Source organism: Perognathus longimembris, chromosome 17 (genome assembly GCF_023159225.1).
Source record: "Perognathus longimembris pacificus isolate PPM17 chromosome 17, ASM2315922v1, whole genome shotgun sequence".
Classification (NCBI taxonomy): Eukaryota; Metazoa; Chordata; class Mammalia; order Rodentia; family Heteromyidae; genus Perognathus; species Perognathus longimembris.
In genome coordinates, this window is record NC_063177.1 from 19,266,091 (window position 1) to 19,287,333 (window position 21,243).

A 21,243-nucleotide genomic window follows, 5' to 3' on the forward strand; every position below is an offset into this window, starting at 1 on the left:
CCAGAAAGGTGCCTGTTGTAAGGGTATATAGAGATGCCTAGGGGCACCAGGGCACTGAGAGCTAGGACTAGGAAATGGAAGGATAACATGTCTAGATTCGGTCCTCATCAGGGCATGGAGAAGGCTACTTACTGCCTGTTCGTTCCCAGCAGTTCCTGAGAGGGCAGCAGGAGGACAAGTGTATCCACTTTCCTTACCTAGGACTTTGATCAGGAACTCAGGAGTTCCTGGAAGAAGGGTCTAGTCTTGAATAAGCTGGGGATTGGGTGAGTATGAACTCTGAATCTATAAAGCTGAGTAGAGAAAACACAAGACAGCCTAATTGGGCCGGAGAGCCATGGAGCCCCATTCACATTCAATCTCTCAGCAAATGCTTGTTGGCGGCACTGTTGCAGAGGTTCTGTCACCAGGTAGTACCCAGATATGCCTTTGGCCTCTTGGGCCATTTTATGCGTCCCTTGGGACTCTAGAGTCCCAGACTTGTGCTCAAAAGTTCTCACAGATGTCCCACAAGCCTCTCCATCCCCACAAATCTAACTCTTCCTTTTTGTTTCTCAAAATCTGCTCATTACTCTGTTTAGGTTAGAAACCTGAAGCAGGGTCACTACAGTGCAATGGTGGATGGCATCTACAAGCTATGTAACATGGCAATACCATAGCCTTGCTCTGTCCCTCTTCAAGTCCCACCCAGCCCATCCCCAAATTCTGTCACTATGGCACTCCTACAAACTCTTCATATACACCTGCTTCTCTTCCCTTCATCCCCAGGACCACCAAGAGTCCAGACTCCACTATCTCTCCCCAGGAATGCAGGGGCCAACTCTCTGGTCACTCTCTCTGCTTACCTACATTGTAGATGCTTTTTTCAGATTAAATTGCACACACACACACACACACACACACACACACACACACACACACACACATTTTCCTAGGAGGCCTCTGAATTGACAGGCATCATCTGTCATCTTAACCCTTCTACTGGCTGTTGATAGCTGTCCACCTCCCTGACTGGACAGTGGACTCCTTGAGGGGTGCCTTGCCAGTACCAGGCTCAGGGTAGATAAGGAGGAAGGCAGGACATTGACTTGGGTCTTAGAGACTGGCCCAGGTAGAGAGAATGACATTCCTCTCAGCTGTGGATATCAGGCAGGGGACCGAGGGGCTGAAAGAAGGGGCGAGAAGAAGTCTGGAGATCATGACAACACTACCTGCTTGCTCAGCCTGCTTCCCACCCATCCCAACTCCTGCAGGCCCTGGATCTAAATCTGGGCCTGCAGCCAGCTGTACCATTCTAGAGTAGTCAGGTCCCGGTTTCTGAGCCAGACCCAGGCAGGGCAGAGCAGGAGGAGGTCTCTCTTACCCCTGCCTGGCTTCCCCCTTTTTCCTGTGACTGCTTGCTCCTGCTCTGCCAGGCCCAGGACCACCTCACTCTGGGCTGACTGGAAGGGCAATTAGGAACAGCCACCCCCCCTCCTCAAGCCATTAGCACTCAGCGCTGCTTAATTAAGGTAATTAATGTAAAATCATCACCTAATGAGAGGTGGCACCGGCTGTGGCTCACAGGGTGGAAGGTGCCAGCTGCAGGTGTGGGGAAGAGGGTGGGAGGGGGCAGATGCCCCTCTGCAGGCCTAGGCTGGTTCCACCTGCCCCTCAAGCCTACCACCCCCATTGAACCCACTGGGCCAGGCTAGGTCCAGCCCTGGGAGCTCCCACTGGGAAAGGTACCAGATAATAAGGCAAGACACAGTGCTGGCTCTGCCTACCCCTGCCCTGGCCGTGGCCCAGGCCCAGGCCCAAATATACATCCTGGATGCCCACCCTCTCACCCAGCCCTAGGTCTGTTGTCTGGTGCTGCTCCTTTTTTTAAAAAATCAGAATGCAAAAGCTGTTACCAGGCAACCTTGAAATGAAGACCTGCCATAGCCCCAAATTGCCATCAGGAAACGTAGCAGATGCTGGCCCACCCTCCACTTCAGCACCATGGAGGCAGAGTCCTTGAGGACTCTGTTATCCTCAATGCCCTGAATTAGAATGGAGGACATGGGGCACAGGGTGGTCAGAGCTGAGTCAGCACTTGCTTCAGGGGAGCAGCAAGAGGCCAATCAGCCAGAACTGAAGTAAGGGTAAGCTTCTTCTCTCAGGGCTTAGGATACCGCAGACCTATACTTAAAGATAGCTGAGGAAACTGAGTCCTATGCAAGAAAGGAAATTACCTAGGATCATCGCTTTTTGGTTTGTCATGTGGTTTGTTTTGTCTTGGGGCTTGAACTCAGAACCTGGGCGCTGTCCCTGAGCTTTTTCTGTTTAAGGCTAGTGCTCTACCACTTTGAGCCACAGCTCCATTTCCATTTTTAAGTGGTTAATTAGAGATCAGAGTCTCATGGCCTTTCCTGCCTGGGCTGGCTTTGAACCAGGATCCTCAGATTTCAGCCTCCTGAGTAGCTAGAATTATAGGCAAGAGCCACCAGCACTCAGCAACTAATGGCTTTTGAAAAGTGAATTTATTTTATGAACATAAGTCTCAACTTACTATGTGCTGACCTCTGGAGATCCAAACCTTCCTGGTTGTGGGAGACAGAAATCATAAGCAATGACCACAAAATACTCAGTACTGGTAGGGATGGGGATGAGAAGCCCAAGGTCTGTGGGAATTCCAGCCAGGAGTCAGGGATGGCTTCCTAGAAGTGAGAATACCTGCTCTGAGGCATGTCTGATGAGAAATCAGAACCATGGCCCAAGGAAATTGGCCTGCTTAAGTTGGGGGTTGGGCTTTGGACTAGGCCTTTTCTTGAAAGATCCAGATAAATTCCTTCTGCATGGTGGGCATAATCCCACATGGGTCCTATCCCCATCAGGCTTCCCCTGAGAGCTCCAGACCTTTCTAGGCCTGGAGACTGCCCCTCTCACTGTACTTGGCATAGCAAGAGCCTTCCCACTGCCAGCCTCCATCTTGGCTTGGCTGTTCTTTGTAGCATCTGGAGCCTGGGTGCAGCTGCCTCCAGCCCTTGCCCTCATGCCCAGGTGGCCCATTGGCACACATATCTCCCAGGCCAGGCCAGCTGTCAGCTTGATGGCAGGAACACCCTGCCCTGCTAAGCCAGGTCAGGACCAGACCTAGTATGAGCACCAGGAATGGGGAAGTGAGTCAGAGGGTGGAATTTCTGGGTAGCTTCCTCTTTCCTGGCTCCAGTAAGGCCCAGTGAGGGGTTTTAGAAGGTTTGGCTCCAAGGATTTAGGAGCCTGTTCTCATCCATAAAGCAGACCTACCCCCATAACGTCCCTAGGTGTTATAGACAATTGCTAGTTCAATAAGGTACTGAGGCTGTCATGTCAGACTGAGGTTAAAGTCTTGGCTCTGTAGCCCAATTCTCAGTGACTAGAATAAGCCCCTGGCCTTCTCTGGGCCTCAGTTTCCTTCCCTGCCAAAAGTTCAACCAGATATATACATAGCCCCTTCCCAGCCAGTCTCTCTATGGCTCCTCCCCTGGCTTCAGGAAGTCCTTTCTGAGCTCTGGTGTGCATGGTACTTCAGGCCCTTGGCCTTTCTTCCTGGTAGTCAAGAGCCCAGAATTCTGCCAGAATACACATGTGAGGGTAGAGGCTAAGTCTTAAATAACTGTAGGCAGCCTCTAGGGGTGGCACTTAGATGTTGGGGTGGGGTTTCATATAGAGGCACCCTTGTGCTCCTCTGCCTGTGCTGGGTTGTACTAGTGTGAACTTGTGCAAAGATGGTGATACCATCTTGCCTGCCTGTGGGTAACACTCCTGGGACATCTGCTGGTGGCTGGGCTGGCAGCTTCCATCAGACAAAGCTGGTGACCTCAGTGTTGGCAGAAGGCAAAGTAGCTGTGCTTTCTCCTTGACCTCTGTCCCCTGGTCTGCTAGAGGCAGGGCAGTGCTGGACAGCCCAGGGTCCTGTGGGAATGGTCCTCAGCTCCCTCTGCTGCTGTCTCTCCCTCCATGCCTCTCACCCCTCTTGTCACTGGATAGGGTGTGGGAAGACAACCCTCATGAGTAGTGCTGACATTTCAATCTGCCTCCCAGGCTCTTCAGACGCCTGCAAATTGCATCAAGACTTCATCTCCCCAACCCCCCTTGTCTAACACCCAGGCCTGTCTGGCCCCTGTCTGCCTGGTCCTCAAACAAGTGACAAATTACATTCCAGCCACTGCAGCAGACCTGCAAGTAGGTGCTTGAAACCCGGGGGACCAGCCTGCACAGATAGCCTCTGAGACAGGGAACTTTCCAGATGAGCGCCACATCCCAACCCTCACCCCTGAGGCTGGGCTGGGAACCAGGCTACCTTGCAGGACCCATACCTCCCCCACACCAGAAAGAACCAGAAGTCTCAACTCCCAGTTGCCAGGAAAGAGGATGGCTTGTGGGAACTCAAATCCCAACATCCTGAAAAGGCCAGGCCAAAATCTATCTCCTTGGTAAACCTGGGGACTGGAGTTTGTGAATAAAGATGTCTAAAATAAAGATGTCTAAAAATCTATTTCTGCAGCTGATACCTCAGGAGGCTAGAAGGAGAGGAAGCTGCCTTTGCCTCCAGCAAGGGAAAACTGCTTCTTTCTCTTCCTCAGGGCCTCCTGATGGCTAAGCTGGTGCTCTACCATTTGAGCCACACCCTCAGTCCTTTTGTTTTTAGTTTTTCAGAAAGAGTCTCAGTGCTTTTTGCAGCCTCGGATCTCTCCTACTTTTGCTTGGGATCAGACGCAAGATTCGGTTTCTTACTTGCTGTTTGTCCATTTTCAAGTTTTCGGAGCCTCTGCTTATTTGAGGGGATTTTTCCACCCAACTCATAGTAGTCTTGCCACATTGCAGATGCTCTATGAATGGTAGTTGCTGCTGCTGCTGCAGCTGCTGCTACCTCCACCCTCCATCCTTTGATCACAGCAAAGCAACAAACTTAAGGGCAAGAAGCCAGAGGTCAAGCTAGAGGTGTATGAGGAACTTGGAAGAAAATACTAAATTGATATCTATGTCTCTGCCTTTGCTCTGGTGATAATCTTCCTGTGGTGAATCCCCCCATCCCCCCCCCACCCCCCCGCCACACACACACACACTTCTTCCTCCTCCTCCTCCTTCTCCTAGCTTCTGTCTTCAAGGAGCTCTGAGATAGACCCACCTGCTCCATGTACGTTGCCTGAGCCTCCAAGCCCTTGGCTCTCCCCTTGAGGATTCCTGCCACACACAGCACGCATTCAGTGCCACTTAAGGCAGAATTGTATGCTGCCTGGCATCTCTCGATAATTACAGATTCCACGTGTGTGAGTCTTGTTTTCCCAACTCTAGAATCACAGAATCTCCAAGTTTGAAGGGACCTCATCCAGCCTCCGCCTGCTGCAGGGATTCCCTGAGGGATGTCCCCAGCAGATGGTCAGGCAGCCTCCACCCAAATGTGCCTGGGTGGGGAGCTCCTGGCAAAAAGAAGGCACTTCTACTCCAGCACCCTGCCTTGATCCTTCTCTAAAGCTTTCTGCCTCCAGACCCCACCGGCTGTTTTCCCACCAGGCAAGGGTAGGGACCTCTCCCAACCCCCTCTCTAATCCCCAGGGCTCATCTATTCTCAGTAGCCACCTTCAGAGAGATGCTGAGCCTGGCACTACCTATCCCCTGGGCCCCAGTGGGCTCAGCATCCTGTGTTTCTCAGCTCACAGGGGTCTGGTGAGGAGAGACAATCCGCCCAGCCCATACATTCACTCTTCCCTCACATCTGTACCAAAAGTGGCCCACAAAGAAGGCATCGTTTACCTGACATATGTAAATGTAACCCTGCTGTGTAGCACCTCTAAGACAATAAAGTAAATCATAACTCAAAATGCCGCCCTAGTCTTTAATAGAGAGATGAATAGGGATCAAGTACCCTGGCCTAGTAGATGGAGGATGGCCAGCCTTACCAGGAGGGGAGAAAAGATTATTTCCCCTGCCAGTGACCAGGGAGGTAAGAGCAGAGGAACCTGTGTCTAGGGAGACAAGGCTCCCAAAGCCAGAGCTCAGCTTTGAGTGGGAAGTTTGGACCTTATCTTCTAAGCAACTTAGAGCCACCACCAAGATTTGGGTAAAGAGAGAGGCTTAGTCTGAATTGAGCAGGCAGGGCTGGAATATAAGTTAGGAATAGGAGTAGGAAATGGACAGAAAGCTATTCTCTGTGAGAAACAATAGGCAGGAGTCTGGGAATGTGGCTTAGTGGTAGGGTGCTTGCCTAGCATGCATGGGTTCCATTCCTCAGTGCCACATAAACAGAAAAAGCTGGAAGTGGCTCTGTGGCTCAAGAGGTATACGATGAGGAGGAGGAGGAGGAGGAGGAGGAGGAGGAGGAGGAGGAGGAGGAGGAGGAGGAGGAGGAGGAGGAGGAGGAGGAGGAGGAAAAAGAGGAGGAAGAGGAAGAGGAGGAGGAGGAAACAATGGGCAGGAGATGATTGGAGTCAAGACAGAAAGGAAAGGGAGGAAGAACCAGCAGGATCAATTGGGAGATAAAATTGGGAAGGGTTTGGTGATTCATCAGATGCTACTTACCACAAGACCAGGCAGTTAACCTTAGAAGGCCCCCCACAGAGCAACACAGTAGGAACTTTACACTGTGGAGATCAGTGCTTTCCAATTGCTTGGGAATCTTATTAAAAGGCAGCATATGAGGTCAAGTGTGATGGGCAATGGCTTATGCCTGTAATCCCAACTCTTTGGGAGGCAGAGGATGGGAGGATTGAGGTTTGAGGATAGTCCAAGCAACAGTTACAACAGAAGTTCAAATAGGAGGATCACCAGCCAAGGTGATCCTCCAAAAAAAAGAGAAATCCTACTTTTAAAATATACTATGGAGGGCTGGGAATGTGGCTTAGCAGTAGAGTGCTTGCCTAGCATGCATGAAGCCCTGGGTTCGATTCCTCAGTACCACATAAACAGGAAGTGGTGGAAGTGGTGCTGGGCTCCAGTAGTAGAGTGTTAGCCTTGAGCCAAAGAAGCTCAGAGACAGTGCTCAGGCCCTGAGTCCAAGCCCCAGGACTTGCAAAAATATATATATTCTTTTTATATATATACTGTGGTTAGGCTCAGAATGTGGCTTAGCAGTAGAGTGCTCATCTTGCACGCATGAAGCCCTGGGTTCGATTCCTCAGTACCACATAAACAGAAAAAGCCAGAAATAGCACTGTGACTCAAGTGGTAGAGTACTAACCCTGAGCTGAAGAGCTTAGGGACAATGCCCAGGCCCAGAGTTCAAGAGAATTATCTTAAAATATACTAATACAAAAGGCTAGAAATGTACTTCAAGTAGTGGGGGCTGGGAATATGGCCTAGTGGTAAAGTGCTCGTCTCGTATACATGAAGCCCTGGGTTTGATTCCTCAGCCCCACATATATAGAAAACGGCCAGAAGTGGTGCTGTGGCTCAAGTGGTAGAGTGCTAGCCTTGAGCAAAAAGAAGCCAGGGACAGTGCTCAGGCCCTGAGTTCAAGCCCCAGGACTGGCAAAAAAAAAAAAACCAACAACAACAACAAAGAAATGTAATTCAAATAGTAGAGTATCTATTTAGCAATTATAAGGCTCTGAGTTAAAAATCCCAGTGCCCTCTCTCTTCCTTCTCTCCAATATTCAGAGTATGAGTTAGTGAATCTGAGGTTCTTCCTTCTTTATAAGCACCCAGGTAATACTGCTGCTGTTGCTGGCTTGGTGACCAAATTTTGAGTAGAAAAGATCTACCAAGCATAGTGCCACATTTCTGTAATCTCGGCTCTCAGGAGGTCAAGGCAAGAAAGCCATTAATTCAAAGCCAGTTTGAGATACATACTGAGATCCTGCCTCAAACACAGAAAGGTTTGAATAGCAAAGATCTATATGAGGCTGCTTTATAGAAACAAGAAAATGGAAGCTCAAATAGTTAAGTAATTGTCCAGAATCACATGGTCAAGATAAGATCTCAAATCTCTGGGCTCCCGATCCACTGCTCCTTCTACCATGCCACAATAACCATTACCCCTCTGTCATCATTCAGCCCTTATTTGATTGTGTGAGGGTTTGGTACCCGGTAGCATGCTCTAGAGATTGAAAGTCTAAAGATCAGGGAAATGGCCTGTGATAGCCAGAGGACAGGATCAGAGCAAGAAGCCCAAGAAAGGGAATAGAATGTTGACTGGCTTATGGGGAGCATGATACAAAACCCAACTGAGGGGCCCTCCTGGGCCAAGTTGGGTAGTGCCTAGAGGACCAAACAAAGAATCTGGATTAGTACTATAGGCTTCATAGACTCAGGAAGGAACCCTGGAGGATTTAAACAGGGAGGCACCATGATGATGAGTGACAAGTCTGAGACTGTTAACTGACTGCAGTTCAGAAAATATTGATGTGGAGGGAGGAGTGAGTTAAGCCCTCCAGACAGGGAGGCTGGCCAGGCAGCTGCAGTGATCTAGGTGAGCAATAATATCTGGCCAAGTGGGGATGAAGACCAGTGAACAGATTTGAAGTCTATCTGACAGCCTGAGTGAGTGATTGGATGTGGGGCATGAAAGAAGAGCCAAGATACCAGTTTCTGACTGGGCACTCAGGTAGTTAGCAGCTGATGCCCTAAGATGGGAGCCAGGGAAGCTATTAGCTGGGAGGCAGGGATGGCTCAACATGACATGGACTGAATGTGAGGACCATCCAACAAGGATGTTCAGGGGAAGCTGGGCACAAGGGTCTGAGGCTTCCAATTGTACACTGCTGTCAGGCCCTCAGATATCATCTAACCCAATCCACTCACCCATTCTTACTTTACAGATGAAAAAAAACTGTGCCCAAAGAGGGAAAAGACAGAAAGCAGCTAGTGTACTTGAAAAGCTTTGAAAACAGACCAATATGCTTACAAATCCCAGTTCTGCCCATAATCTCTATGCAACCTTTAATAATGTCCTTAATACTTCTGACCCATCTCACAGTTACTGACTGGGTAGGATGAGTACCTCTTGCACTGTAGTGCAGTGCTCAAGTCAAAGCAGATAGGACACATAGGGCCTGAAGAAAGCAGGGCTCAGACAGCAGGAAGAAATTTGCACTAGGTACTTATAGCTCATGCCTGTAATCCCAGCTACTCAAGAGCCTGAGATCTGAGACCAGGCTCAGCAGCAAAGTCTGTGAGACTCTTATCTCCAATTACCCACCAAAAAAGCCAGAGTAGAGGTATAGCTCAAGGAGCAGAGTACCAGCCTTAAACAAAGTAGTTAGGAGACAGTGTCCAAGCCCTGAGTTTAAGCTCTAGTACCAGCACAAAAGAAAGAAAGGAAAGGAAAGAAAGGGAAGGGAGGGAGGGAGAGAAGGAGGGAGGGAGAGAAGGAGGGAGGGAGGAAAGGAAGGAGGGAAGGAAGGAAGGAAAGAAGGAAGGAAGGAAGGAAGGAAGAAAGAAAGAAAGAAAGAAAGAAAGAAAGAAAGAAAGAAAGAAAGAAAGAAAGAAAGAAAGAAAAGAAGTTTGATTTCTTTGCTCTGCTTACTCCAATCTACCTGCAGGTCCAGAATATCAGCCTTCAGGAGGGGGAGACCATAACAGTGGAGGGCCTGGGAGGGCCTGACCCACTGCCCCTGGCCAACCAGTCTTTCCTACTGCGAGGCCAAGTCATCCGCAGCCCCACTCACCAAGCAGCTCTGAGGTTCCAGAGCCTTCCACCACCTGCTGGGCCTGGCACCTTCCATTTCCATTACCAAGGTAAGGCCTGGGCAGCTGAGAAAGTAACCAGCCCAGACTGGCTGACCTCCTGGGAATCTTTGGTGCTATTAAAACTGGGGAGTGGAGTGAGGGTGTCAAAGGGCTTGACAATGACCACATGGAAGTCTTCAGCCACTAACCTGGGCTTCTTCATCCATCTGGGATCTACCCCAAGCCCCACCAGCTCCAAACACCACTAGAAAGAAGGGTTTGTATAACATAGTAGGCAAATCACACTCAAGAGATGGGTATGTCTGTGTTTGAATCTCCTTCTCATTCACTGTTGACCTTTTACCTATCTGACCTTCCTTTTCCTCCTATGAGACTCAAATTGTTACCCACAAAGTTGTGATTAGGATTGAACAAAATGATGCATGTCGGGCTGGAAATATGGCCTAGTGGTAGAGTGCTTGCCTTGTATACATGAAGCCCTGGGTTCCATTCCTCAGCACCACATATATAGTAAAAGCCAGAAGGGGCACTGTAACTCAAGTGCCTTGAGCAAAAAGAAGCCAGGGACAGTGCTCAGGCCCAGAGTCCCAAGCCCCAGCACTGGCAAAATAAATAAATAAATAAATAAAAATAAAAAATAAAAAATTGGTGCATGTCAAGTGCATGTCAAGACAGCACATGCTGTCTTAAGGAAAACAGAATCACAGGGTTTGCTGGGTGGGGAAGGTAGGAAAAGGGACTTGGAGATCTGAAACTCCCTCATCCATGTCCCCCTTTTCCACCCCCCTCTCTGGGCATGAAGTCAGTTTGGTTGTTTGAACTGGTTCAAACACTAATAGGGGGATAATTGGTGTGAACAATCAAGACATTGTCTTGTTCTGATATGGACAACTTCTGCAGCCCTCAGGGGTGGGGGGACAGCAGGGTGGTCAGGCTCTGAACCATACTTATTAAGTGTTTGCCCTGTTCTGACTTCTCCAGGGTAGCCAGGGGGAGCCTGGTAGTGGACTTGTACTGGGTTTGTACCAGAGCTCAGCAGAAACAAGGGCTAGCTGAGGCAGGGGTGAGCATCTAGGCAGCCCTGCCAGCTTTCCTAATGGCTCATCAATCCTCCGGGCAGCCAGCATAATTTCACGCCACCTTAACCTTTTCTCTTGCTGCAAATTCCTTTGCACAAAATTCCAGACCCCCTCTCTGTGGGGCCAGACAAAAGTGGCTGCATGGACAGAGAGTTGGAGGCTAGGTGAGGGGGAGCAGACACCCCCCACCCCCAGAAAGACTTAGCCCTGCTCCTTTTTTGACTCCCAGAAGCCCTCCCTCCTCCGCCCAGTTTTTGTCAATGATCAGCTCTTTCCTTAATGAGTGTAATTCCCCTAATTATAGGCTGTAATTAGCCCTGATCCCAGAGATGGGAACAGGAGGAACGTGTGCTCACACACGCATCTCGTGGGCTGGAGAAAGAGGATGCCAAGAGAAAGGATGAAGGGCCTTGTGCTGGAAATGTCCAAGCTGGTGTTGGAGGCCACTAGGATGAGCCCCCACAAGCCTCAAGACATACAAATTCCAACTTCCCTCCCCCAGCCTCTTGTCAAGATGTGGGAGCAGAGGGTCCAAACAGGCACCCATCCTCCATCATGAGCATTTCTGGCACAGGACCTGACTCCAGAAATGAATGCCAGTAAGAAAATAACTCAACAGATTGTGGTACAGGCTTCCTGGGAACCGTTGCCATGGCAACAATAGGAAGCTTATCTTGGGAAGTGGCTCTTTACCCATTGCGAAGTTTGGAGGCTTCACCCAGCGTTGCTGCCTTAACCTCATCCTCATCTGTGAAATGGGGGGGGGGGGGGGAGGAGGGAGCTCTGTTCTCAAGTTTTGATTCAACTTGAAGGGAAGATAGAAGCACAGCTGAACCTGACATGTGTTTTATGATCGGGACCTTCCAGAGTGTTAGACCCCCCACCCCCCAACCTCCAGTCTGTGTACACCTACCTGTAAGGAGTGAATGGCTGTGCCCTGAACAACTTGTCTCTTACTCTTAAAGTTCTTCTGGCTCCTGAACCCAGGTTTCTAGTTTACCTGGGAAAGAAGAAGGGGACAGGAAGCAGGTGGGCTTTAGAAGCAGAACCACTTCCTTACAGTGTGATGAGAGCACCCCTGTGCCCTGAACGCCAGTCTTTCCAAACTTGAGTTTTCTTTAGCTGGAAATAGATTAATAACTCCTACCTTGCTTCCTTCCTCCCAAGCATATTGTAGATATCAAGTAAGAAAAGTGTGAAAACACTTAAGAAGCTGGAAAGTACTACAAATGGGAGGTGTTATTATTACTCAAGATTACAAACAGACCTGTAACCCTAGCTACTCAGGAAGCTGAGATCTTCAGATGATTATTCAAAACCAGCCAGGGCATAAAAGTCTGCAAAACTCTCTCCAATTAACCAGCAAAAAGCTGGACTAGAGGTGTGGCTCCCATGGTAGAATGCCAGTCAGAAGTGGAAAAAGCCAATACTAGTATGTGAGGCCTTGAGTTCAAGCCCCAGTACTGGCAAGTAAAAACTTACAAATGGGAGCAGCAGGCTGACTGAGGTGTTAGATGTGTGTTTTGTGACAATCACTTCACATCTGCCCTCTCAATCTCCACAACACTGGACGCAGCACTCAAAATGGGTGGTTAAGCAAGGGAACTGAGGCACCGACAAGGGAGGTAACTTGCCCAAGGTGGTACAGTGAGTAGGGGGCCCATATTCAGACCTAGGCAGCCTGAACCCAGAGCCTATCTCCTAAGCATTGCCCTTGCCACCTGATAATTACAACTAGTGTGTTCTTGACCATCCTCCCCAATCTTGCAAGACATGTGAAAACAGATATAGTAACTGAGATCAGGTCAGGTGAAAGTCACAAAACTGGGACAATTCAAGCTTCTAGCTCCCATCTGTCCAGAGGCAGCCCTTTTTTCTTTTTCTTTTTTTTTTTCAGCCCTTTTTTCTATTCATACAAAGGCATACCCAGGCATAGCTTTCTCTCCGCTTCTATCCTCCCCGCCCCCTTTTCTTTTTCTCTCTAGATACAAGCCAGAATCCCCATTTTTAGCTACTACCCTAGCTCGTCCCTATGGATGCCAGGATGTTTCATAGGGTTTGCTGCCCTCATGTGGCTATACTTGGTATGAAACTTCTAAGCTACAAGGTTACCCGGGGCAAAATAGTCCCACCCCCAGCTTCCCTGAAGGCACTCTCTGCCTTCTTACCCTCGTCGCCCCCACCCTGTCCTTAAAAGAAGTTCAGCACCATTGCCATCAAGCTTTTTTTTTAAAAACACTTCTCAATACTACGAAGCCTTTACTGCCTTTACTGACGTCAGACTTTCCTGCTGTGATTCATATTTGTCTTCTACAGAAAAAAGAAAATCAATATTTTACATTAGGTCTTTTCACTATTTTAAGTTCTTTCACATCTACAAGTTACTTCATAAATGAGTGTGTGGGATGTATGTGTATGTGTATTCCAGAGCCTCTGGAATATTATACAAATGCTCTACCACTGAACTGCCCCCTTGAAGATATATTAATATCTGGGTGCCAGGGAAACCAAGCTAAATAAAATGCTATCCTGGTTAGCCTCACAACAACCCAGTAAGTGGGCTGATGTTTTGAACTCCATTTAATAAATTACACACAAAAAACCACCTAGAAAGGTTAATAAACCTGCCTAAAATGTTACCAAGGTTGGACCAGAACTCAAGACTCCTAGCTTTATGTTATTCTTCTAACCAGCCCAGAGTGCTAGAAATACCATTATCACCTAATAGGAAAGGGATAAGGGTCTTTTCTGAAATTCCTGATACTTCTTACGGGCCCAAGTGACATCTTGTCAGGATGGAGCAGACTGGCACAGGCCTTCACCCTCACCATAAGCTCATCCTACACACACACACACACACACACACACACACACACACACACACACACACACTCACCTGTTCTCTCTTTGCAGCCTATCTCCTGAGCTGCCACTTTCCCAGACGTCCAGCTTATGGAGATGTGACTGTCACCAGCCTCCACCCAGGAGGCAGCGCCCGTTTCCACTGTGCTACTGGCTACCAGCTGAAGGGTGCCAGGCATCTTACCTGTCTCAATGCCACCCAGCCCTTCTGGGATTTCCAGGAGCCTGTCTGCATTGGTGAGTGGTCCCAGAGGAAAGGGCTCAGTGCTGAGCACAGAACCAAGATGGGGGTTCATCCCTGTTGTCTAACACTTCCTTCTACAAGGAAGCCAGAAAAGGTCACATCCCTACCACACTTATTTAGCATTCATTGTATGGAGGAACCATATAGGGCCTTAAATAGAACGTTCCCTCAGAGCCCACAGTTGCTGAAAAGGGGAGAAGAAGGCATATAGGTCACTGATTTTCAGAGCAGGAAATAAAAGGTACCAATGAAGAAACACCTGTGGGAAGCAATCATTCCTAGCTGGGTATTGAAGAGGCTTCCTATGGGGAGGTGGCATTGAAGGTTTGACATTTGGATAGAGGAACAATGTAGGCAGTAACTTGGGGTTCAGAAGGAGAGGGTGTTTAGAGGCAGAGGACAGCCAGGTAGAGAAGGCAGTGGAAAGGGCATTAACTGTCAGGCAAGATAATAGATGAGGAGATGCTGAAGTTTATGAGAGAGTGGGGAGAAGCTCAGAGCCATTCTTTTTTTTTTTTTTTTTTTTGGCCAGTCCTGGGCCTTGGACTCAGGGCCTGAGCACTGTCCCTGGCTTCTTCCCGCTCAAGGCTAGCACTCCGCCACTTGAGCCACAGCGCCACTTCTGGCCGTTTTCTGTATATGTGGTGCTGGGGAATCGAACCTAGGGCCTCGTGTATCCGAGGCAGGCACTCTTGCCACTAGGCTATATCCCCAGCCCTCAGAGCCATTCTTTAGGGGATCCACCTGAGTGGCTGTGTGAAGGCTGAGAGGACAGCCAGGGAAGAGGAACTTTGACAGTGACTTTGAGAATATAGAGGAGGGAAACTGCAGAGACATTGATGAGGGAATCAGGAAAAGCGAAAAGGAGCCTGCAGGCTCTGGTCATGGGTGATCAGGGGTCAAGGATTGTTGCCAAAATAAGGGGGCACACAGTATGAAGTCTGCAATATGGCTGGCAATTTAGGTGGGGGGGGGGGCGCGTAATGGGGCTTGATTTCAGGGCCTGCATCTGAATTTGAGCTTTTTTGCTCAAAGCTGGTGCTCTACCTCTTGAACTATAGCTCTACTTCCAGTGTTTTGGTGGCTAATTGACAATAGAATCTTATGGACTTTCTTGCCTGGACTGACTTCAAACTCTGATCCTCAGATCTCAACTTCCTGAGTAGATAGGATTACAGGTGTGAGCCACTGACACTCGGCTTGGGTTGTTTTAGTTTCTGGAGAAGAGGCTTGAGTTCTTGAACCTTATTTCACTCTATAAAGTCTTGTTACTGCAAGAATAAATCAGACATGTTCTGTCTTTGAGGAGTTCTGTCTAGTGGGAAGACTGGCCAGCAGCAAAGTGTGGACAATACTGTGATACAGGTGACTTCCAGTGTGACAGGAAGTGAGGGAAAACAGCTCCAAACAGAGAGGAGGCAAGGAAGACTTCCTAGGGAGAAGGTGTGGAAAGCTTCCAGAAATGCTAGTGTGGACAAGTAGGGTGGATTCCTATGACAGCATATACAAAGGCATGGAGACCTGAACAGCATACTATGAGGACATTGTGAGGTGTGACTAAAAGGGAAGGTATACAGGGAGGGGAGATGGAACCTGAGTGGAGAGAATTGAATTGACAAAAGGCTTGAATGACCTTTTGAACAGAACTCAACAGAGAACCACTGAACAATTTTCCCCTTTTTTATTAGTGTAAATTAATTGTACAAAGTTATTCCATTGGGATATTTACATGCATGTAATAGACAAAGTGACTTTATGCCAATACTGGAACATGACCAAATTTGAAGGGCAGTTTCATGTTGAGACCAAGCAAAAAGATAGATCTACTCTCTCTTTAGAGAGGGCAAGAAGCTTCACCCCAGGCCCCAACACTTTCATGAAGCTATATTTTGCTAGAGTACTTGGAGACAATGGAACTGTGTATGGGCCATGGTAGCCTAATCTTGGAGAGCCTTTAGGAGGGGAAAGCACTGCCTGAAGCCGGCCACCTCCCCTTACTCAGCCTCCTTCTCTGCCCCACTCACCTGTCAGTAGCTTGTGGCCACATAAGTGAGCAACCCTTATTGCTGGGCCTAGGGGAGCTGCTCAGCTCTCCTTCGGAAAAGAACAATCCTTAGACAGAGCAGTCAGCCTCGAAAAGACATTGTTGTGATACCTAAAGAGCTTCTGTTTAAAAAAAAAATGGAAGCCATCTCTGCCCTATGCTAAGAACATAAGGGCTTGAGGTGGATGGCAGGCATGTTAGGTGCTGCTCATTCCTACTCTAGTCTTGCCCTTTCTATATTCATTCCCTCAACTGGACTTGACCTGCACAGACCTAGATTCCAGGGGATCCTAATTAAAAGATGAACCCAAACAAATCACTGGTTGGTTTCTTTGTTTATTGATTTGGGGGATGCTGGAGATCAAATGCAGGGCTTTGTTTTGCTAGGTAAGTTAGGTGACTGGTTTTAGAAAAGTAGCATGAAGCCAGGCACTGTGGTACTTTTCAAGTGATACTTAAAGGCTGAGGCAGGGGTACTGCAAGTTCTAGCCCAGTCTGGGCTAAACAGCCAGACTTTGTTTCAGGAAAAACAAATTGGGAGGAGGGGAAGGAAAGAAGGAAGGGAGGGAGGGGAAGAGGGAAGAAAGGAGGGAGGGAAAGGAAAAGGAAGAAAGAAGGAAAAAATGAGGCAGAGCTACCATATTCAAAGTCAGAGCCCAGAGTAAGCAGTATAACTTAATACAGTTCTCCTGGGTGTGTGTGGTGGGGGGGGGAGGGGGCAGGGAGCATGTCAAAGAAACCCTCCTAGAGGAGTCAGCAGAGAGGGAAAGTGGCTTATTCAAGGTGATACAGCTAGTTAGTAGCTATTTATAAGTAAGAAAGTTGCACGCGCACACACGAATAACCTTAGAGATGTGAACAGTTAGGAGGTGGGATTCTGGAATCCAGGCTGCCTGGAGCTGCAGGGTTCATAAGGCTAAACGACTGGCCTTCAGGCCATGAGATACATGGTTGGGATGAGGAGGAAGGCTGTGAGACTGCCTAGGATGCAGTCCATTGTTGTCTCACAGCTGCCTGTGGAGGAGTGATCCGCAACGCCACCACTGGCCGCATTGTCTCTCCGGGCTTTCCGGGAAACTACAGCAATAACCTCACTTGCCACTGGCTGCTTGAGGCTCCAGACAGTCAGCGGCTACACCTGCATTTTGAGAAGGTCTCCCTGGCAGAGGATGACGACAGGTGAGGGGCTGTCCTGGTAGGATGGAAGGGTAATACCCTGCTGAAAGGATGCTCCCTAAGCCTAGAACCATTCCCATCTGGGTCAGTGATCAGCCACATAACTACTACTCTCCTGGCCCAGACTCATCATTCGCAATGGGGACAATGTGGAGGCCCCACCCGTGTACGATTCCTATGAGGTGGAATACCTGCCCATCGAGGGCCTTCTCAGCTCTGGAAGACACTTCTTTGTGGAACTCAGTACTGACAGCAGCGGGGCAGCAGCAGGGATGGCCTTGCGTTATGAGGGTAAGCCTGCTGGGGCCTAGGCTCTTTCTCCCATGCCCTCCCCATCTCTTCCTCCATTCTATCACTGCTTCCAAATTAGCACCTGTTTCCTTCCCCTCCCTCTGGTCCAGGCCTCCTACCCTGTCTTGATCCAGGACTTTTGACCTAAGAGAATGAGTTTTCATGGTTTGTTTTTTTGTTTTTGTGTTGGTACTAGGGCTTAAACTCAGGGCTTGAGCCCTGTCCATTATTGTTTTTTTTTGCTCAAAATTAGTGCTCTAGCTGAGTCAGTGGGTTGGGATGGTGAACTAGAGGTAAGAGTCTCATGGACTTTTCTGTCCGGGCTGGCTTTGAACTGAGATCCTCAGATCTCAGCCTCTTGAGTAGTTTGGATTACAGGTATGAGCCACCAGCACCCAGCTAGTTCTCCAGGTTTTCTAAAACAAAATAGATCCTAACACTTGGAGGAGCACTGCCACAAGAGATTCTCTGCCCATGCATTAGCATCTTATAAAGATTGAGTGCTTTCTGTGCATTAAGCCTAAAACTAGGCAACTGTATACAGTGGTGATCAAGACAGCTTTCTGAGCATAACAGGGTTGGATGTCCTGTCCCCCTGTCTTCTACTCCAGCCCAGGACACATATTTACACTGAGGAAGAAAGGCCATGGGGAGGGAAGCAGGAGGATGCTTGCCCTCTGAGCCTACCCCAGTCAAGGCTGAGCTGGGCTGGCCCCTGTGGTTTACAGCCTTCCAGCAGGGCCACTGTTATGAGCCCTTTGTCAAATATGGCAACTTCAGCAGCAGCGCACCCTCTTACCCTGTGGGTACCACCGTGGAGTTTAGCTGTGACCCTGGCTACACTCTGGAGCAGGGTTCCATCATCATCGAGTGTGTTGACCCCCACGACCCCCAGTGGAATGAGACAGAACCAGCCTGCAGAGGTCAGTAGGCACCAGTGGGTAAGCCTGCAAGGGGCAATAAGCAGGGTGGCTACTGGGGAGCCAGCCATAAAATCTGGGGCCACAATGTGTCTGTGCGGCATGTGTGATTCATTTCCCCCACCCCTGGAGGAAATGGGGAATCCCAGCAAGGAGTGGGCACTCCTGCAGGTAGGTGGCAGGCCTAGGATATGGCGCTGGGGGGAACATGGAAGGGACACATTTCTGCGGTCCTCCATGCCTTCCAGCTGTGTGCAGTGGAGAAATCACAGATTCAGCCGGTGTGGTGCTCTCCCCCAACTGGCCAGAGCCCTACGGCCGTGGGCAGGACTGCATATGGGGTGTACATGTGGAAGAGGATAAGCGCATCATGCTGGATGTCCGAGTGTGAGTGTCTGGGTCAGGCAAACCAGCTCCTGAGGTTGGGGGACATCTCTTGTCCAGGTCAGCCTGGGATCCCCAGGGCTGCCCTTCCCTGACCATCCTACCCCACAGGCTCCGCATAGGCCCTGGTGATGTACTGACCTTCTATGACGGGGATGACTTGACAGCCCGGGTGCTGGGCCAGTACTCAGGGCCCCGTGGCCACTTCAAGCTCTTTACCTCCATGGCTGATGTCACCATTCAGTTCCAATCGGATCCTGGGACCTCAGTGCTGGGCTACCAGCAGGGATTTGTCATCCACTTCTTTGGTAAGCTTGTCCCTGCCTCACTCAGAAGGCAGACCCTAAGTCTTAGCAGGTCAAAAAGGCCACAGCAACAAGAAGTTTGAGTACTCTTTCTGACAAAGGAAAGCTGGAAAAGCACAAGGTATCACCAGAGAAAGGGATTCTTCTGTTGCAGCACAAGGGGTCCAAACAGGCAGCAGGAAGAACTTCCTAACAAAAACAGGGAACTAAGGAAAGGTGTTGGTTTCTACATTTCTGTCCATTTGTAATACCAGTAACAATTTCCATCACTATTTGACCCCATCTCTCAGGTCTTAGGAACTGGCCAAGGTGCTTTTGTAGGTAAGGCCAAAGCCAAGATGATAACCCTGGAATCTTGGAGACAAAGCCATGTCAGGGACAGAAGAGGAGGGGCCCTTCTATAGGGAGGGATGAATCACTGAGCCTGCTCCGGCCAGTTTAGGCCCAGGACAAATCAACAGGAAGTAGAGTGTCCTCAAGGAAGGGGGATAGCACTGTCAGGTTAGTGCTGGCTGAGGGATTACACTGTGCTGTTCCTATGCCCCCAGAGGTGCCCCGTAATGACACATGTCCAGAGCTGCCTGAGATCCCCAATGGATGGAAGAGCCCATCACAGCCTGAACTGGTGCATGGCACGGTGGTCACTTACCAATGCTATCCTGGCTACCAAGTGGTGGGATCCAGTGTTCTCATGTGCCAGTGGGACCTAAGCTGGAGTGAGGACTTGCCCTCATGCCAGAGGGGTGAGTGTACCTGCTCCCATGTTCCCTGCTCAACACAACCTCCAAGACTCTTTCTTGGGTTCTGAAAAAAAAATCTAATATCTGTCCCCACTCTGTTAGCTGGTAACCTTGATGTTCTTTTACTTCTTATCTGTGAAACGGAGACAATACCTTTCCTAGGGTTATGAGTACTCCAAGTATTTCTTTACTGTTAGCCAAACAGTGTTGTGTTGACACAAGATGAATGGGAAGGGAACAAATGAGTTTACTGACCCTAATGAGCACAAGGAGAGACACCAGAAAAATGGTAGAGATAGCCAGGCATGATGAGACATGCCTGTAATGCCAGCACTAGAGATACTGAGGCAAGAGGATCAGAAATTTGAGGAGAGACTAGGCTACATAACAAGACCTTGTTGGGGTGAGGGGGGATTGAATATGTAGCTGGATGGTAAAACACTTACCTGGCATGCATGAAACCCTAGGTTTGATCCCCCTGTACAGCTAGGAGGTGAGGCGGTGGGAGGATAGAGACATTTAAGTGGTAGTAGAAGCCATATAATAGGAAGCTCTTAGCTGGCCTTGAACAAAGCCAAAGTGGAGTGGCCTTTACTGAGTCTTCCTTTGACTACTTCTATCATCTTCCATCCATAGTGACTTCCTGCCATGATCCTGGGGATGTGGAACACAGCCGACGCCTCATATCCAGCCCCAAGTTCCCTGTGGGGGCCACTGTGCAGTATATCTGTGACCAGGGTTTTGTGCTGACGGGTAGTGCCATCCTCACTTGTCATGACCGCCAGGCTGGCAGTCCCAAGTGGAGTGACCGGGCCCCTAAATGTCTCTGTAAGTTTCAGATGGGTGGTAGGGAGAGTCTGAGTAGGAGAGAAAAGATGCTACCTCTGAAGGCAAGGGGTTTGGTGGCCTCACTATGCTCTGCCTGATTTGCAGTGGAACATCTCAAGCCATGCCATGGTCTCAGCGCTCCTGAGAATGGTGCCCGGAGTCCTGAGAAGCGGCTGCACCCTGCAGGGGCCACTATCCACTTCTCATGTGCCCCTGGATATGTACTTAAGGGCCAGGCTAGCATCAAGTGTGTGCCTGGACACCCCTCACACTGGAGTGACCCCCCACCCATCTGTAGGGCTGGTGAGTGCCCTGCCACCCTTCTAAAGCCCTGCCTGGCAAGGCTGCCCAACATTGAGAACCAGAACTACCTGCCCATGCCCCCTTCATGTTACTCTTGGTCTTCTCAGTCTCTGCCAGATCCTTCTGACCTGGCATCATCAAGACAGATGCTGAAGTAGGCTCTCTTTGGACAAATCCTCCCCATGATCAGCCCATTACCTCTGCTTCTTGCAGTAGTGGCTTGGCCCATTGGGCTCATCCACTGCCCTTGGCCCCTCCCCTCTTGTTCCAGCCTCTCTGGATGGGTTCTACAGCGGCCGTAGCCTGGATGGTGAGTCCCCAAAACTGAGAGCCAGGGGAGTGGTCTCCCTGCATCTGGTTCTTACAACCTAAGCCATGGGTTCCCAAAGACAAAATGTAGAGAAAGAGTGCTCTGGGTCTAGCAGGGCAAAAAG

At 49.4% G+C, this 21,243-nt stretch overlaps 1 protein-coding gene across 3 annotated transcripts in view; it reads left to right on the plus strand.

The window, feature by feature from the left end:
• Positions 1-21,243, plus strand: part of Sez6 (seizure related 6 homolog) — a 46,693-nt gene that overhangs the window by 22,917 nt on the left and 2,533 nt on the right. For all 3 annotated transcript variants that reach the window (XM_048366204.1, XM_048366205.1, XM_048366206.1), the window contains exons 4-14: positions 9,486-9,681; positions 13,626-13,811; positions 16,873-17,041; positions 17,163-17,329; positions 18,058-18,252; positions 18,498-18,636; positions 18,745-18,941; positions 19,487-19,681; positions 20,315-20,506; positions 20,612-20,809; positions 21,081-21,119. In XM_048366204.1, coding sequence (XP_048222161.1) covers positions 9,486-9,681; positions 13,626-13,811; positions 16,873-17,041; positions 17,163-17,329; positions 18,058-18,252; positions 18,498-18,636; positions 18,745-18,941; positions 19,487-19,681; positions 20,315-20,506; positions 20,612-20,809; positions 21,081-21,119 — 1,873 coding nt within the window. The remainder of the gene's footprint in view (positions 1-9,485; positions 9,682-13,625; positions 13,812-16,872; positions 17,042-17,162; positions 17,330-18,057; positions 18,253-18,497; positions 18,637-18,744; positions 18,942-19,486; positions 19,682-20,314; positions 20,507-20,611; positions 20,810-21,080; positions 21,120-21,243) is intronic.